Here is a 13,409-nt window from a genome sequence, read left to right on the forward strand (position 1 = left end):
TTATTTCTCATGATTCTGAGTTTTGCTCATAGAGATATGTGATTGGGGTATTTCAAGTATATGTGTTGGAAGATGTCCTGAAAATACCAGCAGTATTTATCTACTGGCACAGGCTGAATACACTTGGTGTGAGGCTGAGGCCCTCAGTAATGGTAGAGCCTGCACTCAGGGTTGGGAATCAACCTCAACATCATTTCTCTCAGTCAACTTCTCTGTTAGCTTCCGAATTGAATGTAGCTCTCATCTCCAACCCAGTGGGATGTTTTTGTGATACTTGACAAGATGATTTTTAAATTTATCGGGAAGTAAATGTTATGAATAGCAGAGTCAATTTTGAGAAAAGAAGAGCTGAAGCAGGGATGTTTGATAAAATTAGCATATTCCCAGCAGCTGAAACTGTCATATTAGCACAACAATAAACCAGTGGAACAGCTTCCAGAAACTGACTCACATATTTTTGGAAATTTATTATGTATTCTAGGTCGCATTTCTTTTCCCATTTGTGTGTGTGTGTGTGTATAGTGATCCTTGAACCCAGGGCCTCACACTCCACACTCTCCCTTGGTTTTCCTGCTCAAGGCTGGCACTTTTACCACTTGCATCACGTTTCCACTTCCAGCTTTTGGTGGTTAATTGGAGATGAATCTCTTGGACTTTCTTGCCCCGGCTGGCTTTGCACTTCCCCCTCTTGTCTGAACTTGTGATCCTCCCATTTCTGCTCCCCAATGTAACTGGGATGACAGGTGAGTACCACCGCAATCAGCTTTTTCTGTGCAGTGGGCTTTCTCAAACTTTCTGCCTCGGTACTGCTCTGGATCCCACCGGTGTGGACAGGTGTGATTCTTGCACCCCATGTAATGCCACATAAATTTTTGTGAACAATGTGAGTACAGTTGATCATGTAATCGAAAGTTATTAACAATAAAAATGAAAACATGTAAGCTTACCAAAGTAAAAAGTTTCAGCGACTTCAAAACATTGAAAGCAGCCAAACACACTGGCGTGTTCTGTAGGTCATGTAGTCCACGAGTTTCAGAGCAATGGGCAAAAAACGTAACATAAACTCCATTGCAAAAGAGAAAAAAAAAGTAAATAAAAATAAAGTCCTGAGCTGGGCTTTGGTGGCTCAGACCTGTCATCCTAGTTATTCAGGAGATAGATGTGAGGACTGCAGTTCAAAGCCAGCCCGGGCAGGAAACTCGTGAAACTCTCATCTCCAATTAACCACTAGAAAACCAGAAATGGTGCTGTGGCTCAAGTGGTAGAGTGCTAGCCTTGAGCTGAAGAGCGCAGGCCCAGAGTTCAAGCCCCATGACGGACTTACAACAAAACGAGCAAGAAACACCCTTTGCCACCCAGAAACCGGCCTGTAAAGCGGACCACGACGTGCCAGATGTGAACGTCCAGCGGTGGGTGGGGAGGGCGCCGCACCCAGCTCCCGCCCGCGGCGGCAGCCCGCGACCGCCAGGCGGACACTGCCCCCCAGTGGCCGGCGCCCGCGCCGCAGGCTCCGCCCGGCCGAGGCCTTCGAGGAGGGCTCGGGTTACACTCAGGCCAGGGGCCTCAAAAATAAGCGATTGACGGAGTAGCCGTGGCTATTCGGTGGGCTCGCTGGGGGCTCCCCATTTTTAAGTCGAGGAAGTTTTCCCCGGCGGTCCCGGGGCTTTAACTCGGCGACTGGGCACCGCTTCTTGAGCTTTTTCTCTCGAGGACGGGGCTCCGCCGCCGGCTTCTTCGTGGTTCACTGAGGATACGCGTCGGATCTCAGCCTCCGGGGCGGCTGGGAGTCCAGCCCGGGCGGCCGCACCCCCTCCCTTTGGGGGTGGGACCACAGAAGGGAGGAGGCGGGAGCTCCAGGGCATGGACTGGAGGAAGGGGCGGGCGCCGCACGCTCCACGGGACCTTTGCCTTCAACCTCAGTAAAGATGGCCGCCGCCACGGCCACTTCCGGCAAGACGTGAGGTCAAAGGTCGCGCGGCGATGGCGGCTCCCAGGTGCAGCTGAGAATGGCGTTGGCGGCGGGGGCTCGGCTGGCGCGGCCGGGGCTGGTGCGGCCCGGGCTGGCGCGCGGGCACTGGACACCCGCCGGGCGGTCGCGGAGCCGGCGCCAGGCGGCGGAGGCCGAGGCAGACGCGCCCGTGCTCCAGTACGTGGGCGAGCGCGCGGCCCGCGCCGACCGCGTCTTCGTGTGGGGCTTCAGTTTCTCGGGGGCGCTGGGCGTCCCCACCTTCGTGGTGCCGGGCTCCAGGCCCGCGCCGCGCGGAGCCCCCCGGCCACGCCGCAGGATACAGCCGGTGCCCTACCGTCTGGAGCTGGAGCCACAGGTGCGCCCCCTCCCTACCGCGCGTGCATGCGCCTGCTCTCGGCGCCATTCCCCCCTCCCCGCAGCGCCGTCGCGCACGCGCCTTGCCTCCCGCGCACGCGCGCTCCCCGATCGCTCGCGCGCGCGCTCTCCTCTAGCAAGTGGACGTCGGAGGTGGTGGGGGCCTGAGAGGGCTAGCGTGTGCGGGGGTGGGGTGGGGGACCTCCAGTGATAGGGGAGGAAAGGGAGGCACGCAGAAGCCAGAAAATGTGGGTGGGCCGCCACGCGTGGGGAAAGCCCAGGGAGGAAGTGTCACCCCGGGGCATCTCTTGCGGGGGGGAGGGGGGAGGAAGAGGGAGGGCAGGTGCTTGGGGCTTGAACTCGGGGCCTGGGCGCTGGCCTTTTGCTTTTTCACTCAGCTGTAGCTCTACTACCTGAGCCACAGGTAATGATAGATAGCCACAGCTCCACTACCTGAGCTTATCATTGGCGATAAGTTTTGAACCTGGATCCTCACATCTCAGTCTCCTGAGTAGCTAGGATGACTGGCATGAGCCACAGCCACGTGGTTCCTTTTTGCCTTTTTTTTTTTTTTGGCCAGTTCTGGGGCTTGAACTCAGGGCCTAGCACTGTCTCTGGCTTCTTTTGCTCAAGGCTTAGCACTCTACCACTTGAGCCATAGCGCCACTTCTGGCTTTTTCTATATATGTGGTGCTGAGGAATCGAACCCAGGGCTTCATATATACGAGGTGAACATTGCACCACTAAGCCACATTCCCAGCTCCCTCTTGCTGGGCACTGCACTGGCCGTTTTCTTCAGGATTGGGTTGGATACCATGGGGTCTCTGAGAGACTGCACAGGCCTGTGGTAAATTACTAGCAGCTGGATGGCCGCCCGGTTGTCATCTAGTATGAGAATGAACGTTGGGACGTCAGGTAGAAGCCAGGACTGCCCCTGGCCCGCTGGGGACTCTGGTCACCAGGTGGGGTGGGAAGGGCCTGTCTGCCCTCCCAGCACTGTGGTGAGGACTGGGTGTGAAATGCCCAGCAGATCTCTGGTATAACCACGGGAGCCGAGATACCTCCTCCTCTTCATGGCGGTGATGTGGGCAGTCCCATCGCAGTGTTGCGCTGTGGCAGCCCTGAGGCATTAGGAGAGTGGCTTGTGGGGTTCAGTTTCCTCACCAGCCCCAGATAAACTGACTCCACTTATCCTTATGACAACCTAAGGAGAGACCCAGGCCCAGAGAGGCAGAGCCAATCAGGCCACGGAGCAGGTGGGCGTGGCCAGGGTACCATCCAGGGCCTGTGTGCGGGCTGCCATGGTGGGCCGGGGTGAGGGCCCCAGGCCTCGGTGGGAGCACACAGGGTGGGGAGGTACTGCTGCTCGTGTGTGGCTGGGTAGCGCCTGCCTTTCTTGCAGGGAAGTGGACGCCGTAGATTGGCTTATGCTTCCTGGGGGTCTGGGTTTCAGATCTCCTCAGCTGCCTGCGGCTATGGGTTCACACTGCTGGCCTCCAAGACCAAGGACATCACCAAGGTCTGGGGCATGGGCCTCAACAAGGATTCCCAGCTGGGCTTCCACAGGAGCCGGAGAGACCAAAGTGAGCACAGGCGCCTCAGTGCCCCATACAGCGAGTACATGGGTTCTGCGCGTTATGGGAGGAGGTGGGATTGGAACTCAGGGCCTGAGGCTTGCAAGGCTGGTGCTCTACCACTGAGCCACACCACCCACCCTTCTTTTGCTCTGGTTCCTCTTTTTGAGACAGGGTCTAGCTTTCTGGCCCAGATGTGTGCCTGGACCAGGATCCTCGTATTTTTCACTTCCCACTGTGGCTGGGATGACAGGAATGTGTTCCCTCACCCGGCTTCTTCCATCAAGTTGGGGCTGTGGGGACTTGTCTGCGTTGCCAGCCTTAGCCCCTCTGTCCTTAGTCTCCCAAGCAGCCAAGGTGACAGGTGTCCCTGAGAAGGAATCCATTTGCGAAACCCAGACCGCAGTTGAGCTTTCACGGAGGACTCTGGGAGGACGCAGGAGCCAGGAGCGGGCCCCAGCCTTCTGCGGAAGGAAGGCCCAGTGCTGCTCCCCAGGCGGCCGGCCGCACACAGCCGGAATCCCTGCTGGTCATGGAACCCTGTGCATGCTAGGCATGGAGCCCGTTTTTTCTCTCATGTGTAGAGTCTAGACCTAAGATGTGTGCATGCACGTCTGGTGCCTGTGGCTCACACCTGTCATTCTAGCTACTTAGGAGGCTGAGATCTGGAGGATCATGGTTTGAACCCATCTCACGCAGAAAACCCAGGCTTGACTTAAGTGGTAGAGTGCCAGCCATAGCAAGGAAGAATCAAGAGGGTTGGGTCCTGAATTCAAGTCCTTGTCTTGGCATAAAGTAAAAAAAAAAAAAAAGCATATGTCATTTTAAATATATTTTTAAAATAATATGAGATGATGTCCTGTGTGGCATGATTGTGGAGGGACTGTGGGGAGGGGTTGGGGAGACTGGGGGTGTTGGGATCTGATCGTGGAGTGATGGGGCTCTGATGGAGGCACATTGTCTTCTGTGTGTATGGAAATGGCTTGAGGAACCCCTGAACACTGTGGAGGGGGCGGCAAGGAGGGGTGGGTGGATTTCACCCAGTCCATCACCGCTGGCATGGAACTGTCACCCAAACCAGCCCTGGAGAGAAAGAGGGAGAGGGAGAGGGAAAGGGTCAGAGCCGCAGGGGTGTGGGGTGTGGGCTAGGCTTGGTTGCCCTGTGCTGAGTGCCCCCCCACTCCAGGCCGTGGCTATGACTATGTCCTGGAGCCATCGCCAGTGCCGCTGCCCCTGGACAGACCGCAGGACACACGGGTGCTGCAAGTGGCCTGCGGCCGGGCCCATGCCCTAGTGCTCACGGACCAGGAGGGCGGTGAGTGAGGGGGTCCCAGGGCTGTTGTAGGGGCCCGGGGGTGTTTGGGGGACTATTGTGGGGTTCAGCTGGTGGAGTCCAGTGGCGTGGGGGGCCCTCCTCGCAGGCCAGGGGAGTGGGTGCTGGCCTCCAGGCGGAGGGCTCAGGAGCAGCACCTGGCACCCTGGTGTCCTCGGAGACCCAGTGCAGGGAGGGAGAGCAGGGGCACAGCCCTGACCGGGGCCCGCAAAGCTGACGTAACCCAGGTCTGCTCCGCAGTCTTCAGCATGGGCAACAACGCATACGGGCAGTGCGGACGCCAGGTGGTGGAGAAAGAGGTGTACAGGTGAGCACGCAGCCCCGCGAGCTGGGCTTCCCGGTGATGGATGCCCCAGGTCCTCAGAGGTCAGGCTGGGCCTCACACTGGAGATGTGCCCACAGCCCCTGGGCTGCTCCCGCGGAACCTTGAGTGTGAGCCGGGTGTGCCCGAGGCTGGGGTGTGGAGGGTGGGTAGAGTTAGTAATTAAAAAAACATTTTTTTTGCCAAGTTAATTACCTTAAAAATAAACCCTTGCTTCATGTCAACCTTTTCATTTTGGTGTTTAAAGTTCCACTAAGGCTGGGCGCCAGTGGCTCACGTCTGTAATCCTAGCTCCTCAGGAGGCTGAGCTCTGAGGCTTCAAACTGTGACTCTCAGATGCTCCAGGCTGGAGCCCTGTGCCTGCCCCCTCACTGGCTCTTGTCTCTTCCCCATTCCCTGTGCTCTGTAGTGAGAGTCACCGGATGCACCGGATGCAGGAGTTTGACGGACAGGTGGTCCAGGTAAGAGGCAGGGGCTGAGCGTGCCTGCCTGTCCCAGGGGAGCTGGGGCAGGACCAGAAGCCGTGTGGGGTGGTGGGAAGTTGGGTGGGGAAGTTCTGAATTCATTTAGTGGAGAAGCTAGTGCTTTGCCTGTAACAGGCCAGAAGTTACTAGACTTCCCAAGACTCTGAAGTTGGTTAGGACCAAGAGGGGGGCTGTGCAGGAGGTGCCAGGCAGTAGAACCACCTGAGACCTGGCAGGATATGCGATTCACGTGTCTTGCTCCCAGCTTCATTTCTGAGCACAAGACTGCCTGGCACACAGTAGGTGCTGTGTGAAATATGCACAGTAGGTGCTTATAATACCTCTTGAACATACGGGGGGTGGTTAAAGAATTGTGGGGCGCCCTCAGGGTGGTGCTGAGTCTATCGGGTGAGGAGTGAGAAGGAGGGAGGGCCTCATGGAGGCATCAGGATTCCTTGGGCTGGGCATGGTGACAGGAAGGGTTTGATGGCAGAGGGGAGGGCACTGCCCCAGGCTTTGGCTGGAGGCTGGTCTGTTTCCAAGACAGTGGTGGCAAGCTTCCAGAAGATAGCTGAACATGAGTAGGGAGGGGCTCCTGTCTCTCTTTCTCTGTCTTGTCAGTAGTGGTGGTTGGCTTCAGGACCTGGGCAATGTCTCCTGGTTCTGTGTCCCTTTTTTGGTCAAGGCTAGTGCTTGCTCTATCACTTGAGCCACAGCTCTACTTCTAAGAGTCTCACTGGCTTTACTATCTGGGCTGGCTTTGAACCATGATCCTCAGTTCTCAGCCTCCTGAGTAGCTGGGATTGTAGGCGTAAGCCCCGATAGCACTATTGATAGTGAGGGAGACAAGAGGCCAGAGGGAGACAAGAGGCCAGGCCAACCACTGTGGCCGCTCATGCTCTGCTGATGGGGCTGGGAGGAGCGTGTCTGGGGCTAGAACCTCCCCTTACCAGGCCTCGTCTGTCTGGCAGGTTGCCTGCGGTCAGGACCACAGTCTCTTCCTTACGGACAAAGGCGAGGTCTACGCCTGCGGATGGGGTGCCGATGGGCAGACAGGTAGAGGCCCATCGCTTGTCCCGGGCTGCACAGTGCCCAGGAACGTAGGCCAGGACTCCTCCCTGTGTCTTGAGGAGCTGGGGACTACAGGGGCTCTATGTTCCACAAGCCCTGTCAGTGATGCATTGGGGTTGCTGTTGGGCTGGGTGCTTGCCAGGCATGTGGAGGCCTTGGGGTCCCCCAACACTGCCACCGATCCCCAAAAGACAAGAGTGGTGGCTTTAAATTTGTGCACAGCCAAAAGTGCTATTTCAGCTTGAAAACTTTGCAGAGGATTAAGTTGAGCTGGTTTCTCTCTGAAGTCATGTGACCTCAGGCAGGTGGGCAGCTGGGCAGGTGGGTGCACGTTTTGTTGCTAGTCACTGTCCACAGCCCTCGTCACTAGCCTGGCCTGGTCCCAGGTCAGTGAGCCAAGAGGGAGTCACTGAAATCCTTGTCTCCGGTGGTGCCAGGCCTGGGCCACTACAACACCACCAGCGCCCCCTGCAGGCTTGGCGGGGACCTTGCGGGCGTGAAGGTTGTCCAGGTGGCCACCTATGGCGATTGCTGCTTGGCTGTATCGGCGGATGGAGGTGTCTTCGGATGGGGCAACTCCGAATATCTGCAGCTGGCCTCTGTCACGGAATCCACCCAGGTTTGGAACAGCAAGGAAGGTTCTAAAAGCTGTCTGCCTGCCCTCCCTCCCTCCCTCCCTTTCTCCCTCCCTCCTTCCTTTCCTCCCTGTACTGGGATTTCAACTGAGGGCCTTCCTGCTCAGCTTGGTTTCATGGCTAGTGTCATGCCTATGGCTATTTTGGAGATGGACTTTTCTGGCTGGTTAGCTTTGAATGGTGATCCTCAGGCTGTGCAGTCTATTGAGTAGCTGGGATTGCAGGCGTGAGCTACAGGGCCTGGGTCTGTGGGATGAGATGTGGGAGTGCTGGTCAGGCACCTGTCAGAACGGTCTCTTCGGGGCACCTCCCTGGAGCCTGGCAGTGAGTGTGGACTCAGTGCCTCCAGCCTGTGGCTCTGGCTGCTTGGGATGTGGGGGTGGGGACTGTGTTCAGCTGGCACCCTGGGCGCCCGACACAGGGCGGCTCTCAGCTTGGCCATGCCCGAGCTCCATGCGGACTGGCTGGCAGGTGCCTTCTCCCTTCGGCTGGAAGGATGGAGAGGCGCCCCGCTGCTCCCTGATGAGGTTGCGCTGAGGTGCTGGGAAATGTGGAGGAATGTGGGGTACTCGGGTGTGTGTGTGCTGGGATCAGGGTCGGCTTCTAACCTGTAGCCTGTTCCTGTATCCAGGTCAATGTCCCCCCGGAGCCTGCCCTTCTCACGGGTGGGCCGGGTGAAGCAGGCGGCCTGCGGGGGTACCTGCTGTGCTGTGCTCAATGGTGAGTGGGTGCCGGGCTGGGGGGAGGCCAAGGACGGGAGTGTGGGCAGACCCTGGGGGCCGCTGCGTGCGGGGCCTGCGCCCCTTGGCCCCGTGAGGGTCTGGTTCCCGCCCTACATTGTAACCCGAGGACTGTAGGCTTGAGGCTGCTCTGGGGCAGTAGTGAGACCCTAACTCAAAGACCCACGGAGCGGTGGCGGCGGGCTGGGCGGTCCAGGAGCAGCTCGCCGGGCCCCTGACTGACTGGCTGTGCCCCGCAGAGGAAGGGCAGGTCTTCGTCTGGGGCTACGGCATTCTTGGGAAGGGGCCGGGGCTGGTGGAGTCGGCACTGCCCGAGATGATCCCCCCCTCGCTCTTCGGCTCCACGGACTTCGCCCCGGACGTGCAGGTGACACGACTCCGGTGCGGGCTCAGCCAGTTCGCTGCCATCACAGGTGAGAGCGGGGCCTTGGGAGGGGGAAGGGGAGGGGCACGATGAGGATGTAGGGCCATGGGAGGGAGGGGTGGGGCCTCAGGAGGGAGGTCTGGGGAGGGGCGTCAGGAGGGAGGGTCAAGTGCCAGTTCCCCAGTTCAAGGCCCAGTATCTCATAAGGAGAGAAGGACACTTGGCCTGGTGGAGCCATGGGGGTAGAACTGGGTCTGGTTCGGCAGAGCCCTGGCGAGGGTGGAAGCATGGACGGGGCCCCAGCCCGCTCCTGTGCAGTGATCTCATGCTGTCCTTACCTTGCAGACCGAGGCGAGCTGTTCGTGTGGGGTAAGAACGTGCGTGGCTGCCTGGGCATCGGCCGCCTGGATGACCAGTACTTCCCGTGGCGGGTAAGGTGGGCCTGGCCCCCTCTCTCGGTGCTCATGCCTGTGGGCCAGGACTCAGGTCTCAGGACCTGCCTGCCCTGGCCCACCCCGGTATGGCCTGGGGGAGCCCTCAGCCAGTCCGCACTTGTGGATGCTTTCTACTGAGCTGGAAAGAGTTCTGGGTGTGGTGCTGCATTCCCTGTAGCCCAGCCCTCAATCAGGAGACTGAGGCACCCTGGGCTACATAACCAAGACTGTTTCAACAAAAAGCCACAAACCAAACCAGTGACACAGGCCCCCTTCTTAATTTTTTCTTTGCCAGTCCTGGGGCTTGAACTTAGGGCCTGAGCACTGTCCCTGGCTTCGTCTTGCTCAAGGCTACTTGAGCCACAGCACCACTTCTGGCTTTTTCTATATATGTGGTGCTGAGGAATTGAACCCAGGGCTTTATGTGAACGAGGCGAGCACTCTACCACTAGGCCATATTCCCACCCCCTCCCCCCCTTTTAAAAATGCTGTTACTAGGGCTTAAGCTCGGGCTCTGGTGCTCTCACATGGTCCTTCCCGGGAGATAAACAGTTTTCAAGGCACAGGTTGCTAGGAGTCCACCTGGCGGCTGTCGCTGTGGTCTGGGGCTCCGGGGGTGCTCTGTGCCCGCCACCGCTTGTTTACTCAGTGATATCGGCCCCAGCTGTCTGGTGAGGCAGGAGAGGACGGAGGACCTCGCTTCTGCCTCTGTGGTCAGGAGCCCCTAATGGCCTGGGCCCTTGGCTTGGTTGCGGAGCTGCGGTCAGCATCTGCCACAGTGCAGCCAGGCCACCTAGCACCCTTCCATGTGTGCAGAGGTCGCACCCTGCCTGGCGGCCACTGCAGGGCACTGTCTTCACAGCCAGTACCTGCCTCCCGTCAGCCTCTTGGCTGGCACAGCTGTTTAGGAGGACTGGGGGATAGCAGTTTGAAGCCAGCCCAGGTATGAATTATAGCTTAAGAGCCTCCATCTCAATGAATGGCCCAGTGGTGCATCCCTGTCATCCACAGCAACAAAGAGAAGCACAAACAGGAGGATCCCAGTCCAGCCTGGTCCGGAGACAGTCACTCTGCAAATATCCCAAAGAAAAAAGGCTGGGTGTGGCCTGGGAATATGGCTTAGTGATAGAGTGCTTGCCTCGCATACATGAAGCCCTGGGTTCAGTTCCTCAGCACCACATATATAGAAAAGCCAGAAGTGGTGCTGTGGCTCAAGTGGTAGAGTGCTAGCCTTGAGCAAAACAAAGCCAGAGACAGTGCTCATGCCCTGAGTTCAAGCCCCAAGACTGGCAAAAAAAATGGGCTGGGTGCCTGGCTCAAGTGGTAGAGGTTGAGTTTGAAATTTGGTACTTCCACACAACAAATGAACCTCTGGAAGGACCCAGGAATTTAGTTTGTAGCTATGCAGGGGAGCTGGCGGAGGGTGGTGGAGGGTGGTGGAATGAAGAGAGACACTTGATACCTTGCTCTTTTCCACCTTTTGTAGTGTAGCTTTGTGATCGATCGAATTGCCTGTTAACCCTGTTAAATAGGGAAAGCCAGGCATGGCTCCACACATCAGCGCTTGGGAGGCTAAGGCAAGAGCATTAAAGTTTGAGGCTGGTCTGGGCTATATCATGAGATCTGAGAAACAAGCGAAACAAGAAAACTAAGAAGAGAAGGAAGGAAAGCAAGAGAGAGTAGGCCCTCCTGGAGACAGGTTGGGGTATCTGCCTCCAAGGACATAATACAGTGGGACCCGGAGTCACAGGCTCCAGCCGCCTTCCTGGTGACAGCCTGGGCATGGGGGTGACTGCTTGGCTGGTGGGCAGGGCCTGGTTCCTGCCCCTACCCCAGGTGGGGCAGTGCCAGGGCCCATGGCTGATCGTGGGCTTGCTCTATTCCAGGTGACGCTGCCTGGCCAGCCTGTGGACGTGGCCTGCGGGGTGGACCACATGGTGACACTGGCCAAGTCTTTCATCTGAGCCTCCGGAGCCGCTGGGTCTGGGCTGTGAGCGCCCGGCAGAGCAGGGCCAGGGGCCTGCCGTGGTTCTAGTGGCATTGGGGGGACTGCATTACCCTCCGGAGGCCCCCATGGGCACTGACTGTGGGCTGGAAGATGGCCATCACCCTGCTGGGGGCACCTGTGGAAGGGGAGGTGCTTGGGAGGCGCTGGGTCCCGTCACCCAACCCTGTCATCACCTGGCTCTGTCGTCACCTCAGCCATTCCTGCTGGGCCTGGCTGCCTTGGGCTTTGGTTCTGACTACAGGTCACTGTGTCCGCATGCTGTGTGCATGCACTCGGCCCGCCAGCCTCAGATTCCTCGGCCCAGGTCCATACCAGCCTGTCACCTGCGGCCACAGGCACCAGCCTCCATGGGGCACAGTGGCCCCCGCGGGGGCCCTCCCTGCACCGGCCTCCATGGGGCACAGCAGTACCCAGCTGGGTATTTGTCTGGAGAAGTCTCAGAAACCCAGGAAAACATTTGCTTCAGGAGAAAACATGTCTTTTCCCAGAAAAGCAGTACTTAAAAGCACCTTTTGGAGTAAATCCATTTTCTGCTTTTTTAGGAACACAAAAGGTCTTATATTTTAAGTTTTGGTCGTTATGAGACTAGCTTTGGCAAATAGGGCTTTCGATAAAGATCACCGAGGAGGCAGAGGTAGGAGGATGGAGAAGAACAGCTAGGGTTACATAGAAACTACTGGAAAACTGTCACTCTGCTTTGTGAAGCCTGTGTTCGGGCCAGGTCTGTGGTCCTCCCTGGAGGCCAGAGCAGGGGCACTCACGGTGGTCCTGGGGATTATCTGGAAGTTAGGATTCTCAAGCCCTCTGAATGGCCACCCACCTACAGATGCAGCAGTAAGAATGCGTAGGGGCCATGGCCCATGCCTGTAATCTCAGCCTTTGCTAGGCTTCACGGTGAGCTCTCCCCTCCCCACAGTCACCGTGGATGTGGTTGCTAGAGCACAGGGTGTGCTGGGGTTGGAAGCTGGCCCCTGGTCACGATCAGGCTGTCCTGGCTGCCATCTGCTCTGCCTGCTCTTGTGAGCTACGCAGAAACCTCATTCTGTGCCTCAGTAAGAGCGTTTGCAAGCCTGCTGTCCTTTCGCTCCATTGAGCAGGGCACAGGGGCCCACATGGGCATGGCGTGTCCCTGTGTTGTTCTCAGCTTGTCTGTGCGGCCTTGAGGGCTAAGTGTGGGGTGTGCGGGTCTCCTGGGCCTCTGCCTGTGGCCAGAGCCCTCAGCTCTTCCTAGGACCCTGAGTTTTGTGGCAGGTGGCCAGGCCAGGGGTGGGGGAGGTCCCTGGATCCCCTCCCCCCTGAAATCAGAGCTGGGAGGTGACTGCATTATATGGTGCAGGCAGCGGCAAATGGATTCTGGTTCCCCTGAACCCTTGTTCTGGAGGGGGCAGGCACCATGTTGTGTGCAAATTGCCTGCCCTGTAGGAAGAACCATGGCCTGTTCCACAAGCAGCCCCAGTTTCCTGCAGAAGCACCTACTTTGGAAGCTGATCCTCTCAGTGCAGGGGTTTGAAGGGACCCAGAACCCACATGCTGGTCCTGTGTGGTTATGTGGGAGGTGTGGAACCTTCAGGAGGCGAGTCCAGTGGGAGGAAGTGAGGTTATGTGTCCTTGGAAAGGATGGAAGTAGTTCTCAAGGATGTTGGCTAGCTCCTCTAAGAGTGAGCTATTTTTTAGCCAGGTGTCGGTGACTCATGCCTGAAATCTTAGCTACTCAGGAGGCTGAGATGAGGGTTGTGGTTGGGAGCCAGCCCGGGCAGGAAACTCCATGAGACTCACATCTCCAATTAACCACCAAAAAGTTGAAAGTGGAGCTGTGGCTCAAGTGGTAGCGCACCAGCCTTGAACACACAAACTCGGGAACAGCAACCAGGCCCTGAGTTCAAGCCCAGGACTGGCATATATGTACAAAAAAGTGAGCTCAGTCCCCTGCCCTGCTGGCTTCCTGTCTTGTCATGTGACTGTCCCCACTGCCACACTGAAATGGAGTTGCCTGAGCCTGCATGGCCAGCCTCCCAACCTGGGAGCTCCATAATCCTCTCCTTTATGAAGCAGGCAGGCTCAAGTATTCATGTAGAGGGACAGGGAGTGGACCAGGACATGAAGACAGGCTGAGCCCAGCTCTCCAAGTATGTGCCACAGCT

General features: G+C 57.7%; 1 protein-coding gene across 1 annotated transcript; it reads left to right on the top strand.

The window, feature by feature from the left end:
• Positions 1-1,946: 1,946 nt before the first annotated feature.
• Positions 1,947-12,980, top strand: Rcc1l (RCC1 like). Its single transcript, XM_048369529.1, is given in 12 exon segments — positions 1,947-2,324; positions 3,777-3,906; positions 5,084-5,212; positions 5,471-5,537; positions 5,962-6,013; positions 6,988-7,072; positions 7,525-7,706; positions 8,354-8,362; positions 8,364-8,442; positions 8,702-8,875; positions 9,172-9,257; positions 11,147-12,980. Coding segments are annotated over 12 exon segments (1,389 nt in total). The 5' UTR covers positions 1,947-2,006; the 3' UTR covers positions 11,225-12,980.
• The last annotated feature ends 429 nt before the right edge of the window (positions 12,981-13,409 follow it).

This window comes from Perognathus longimembris, chromosome 1 (assembly GCF_023159225.1).
Source record: "Perognathus longimembris pacificus isolate PPM17 chromosome 1, ASM2315922v1, whole genome shotgun sequence".
NCBI classification, from domain to species: domain Eukaryota; kingdom Metazoa; phylum Chordata; class Mammalia; order Rodentia; family Heteromyidae; genus Perognathus; species Perognathus longimembris.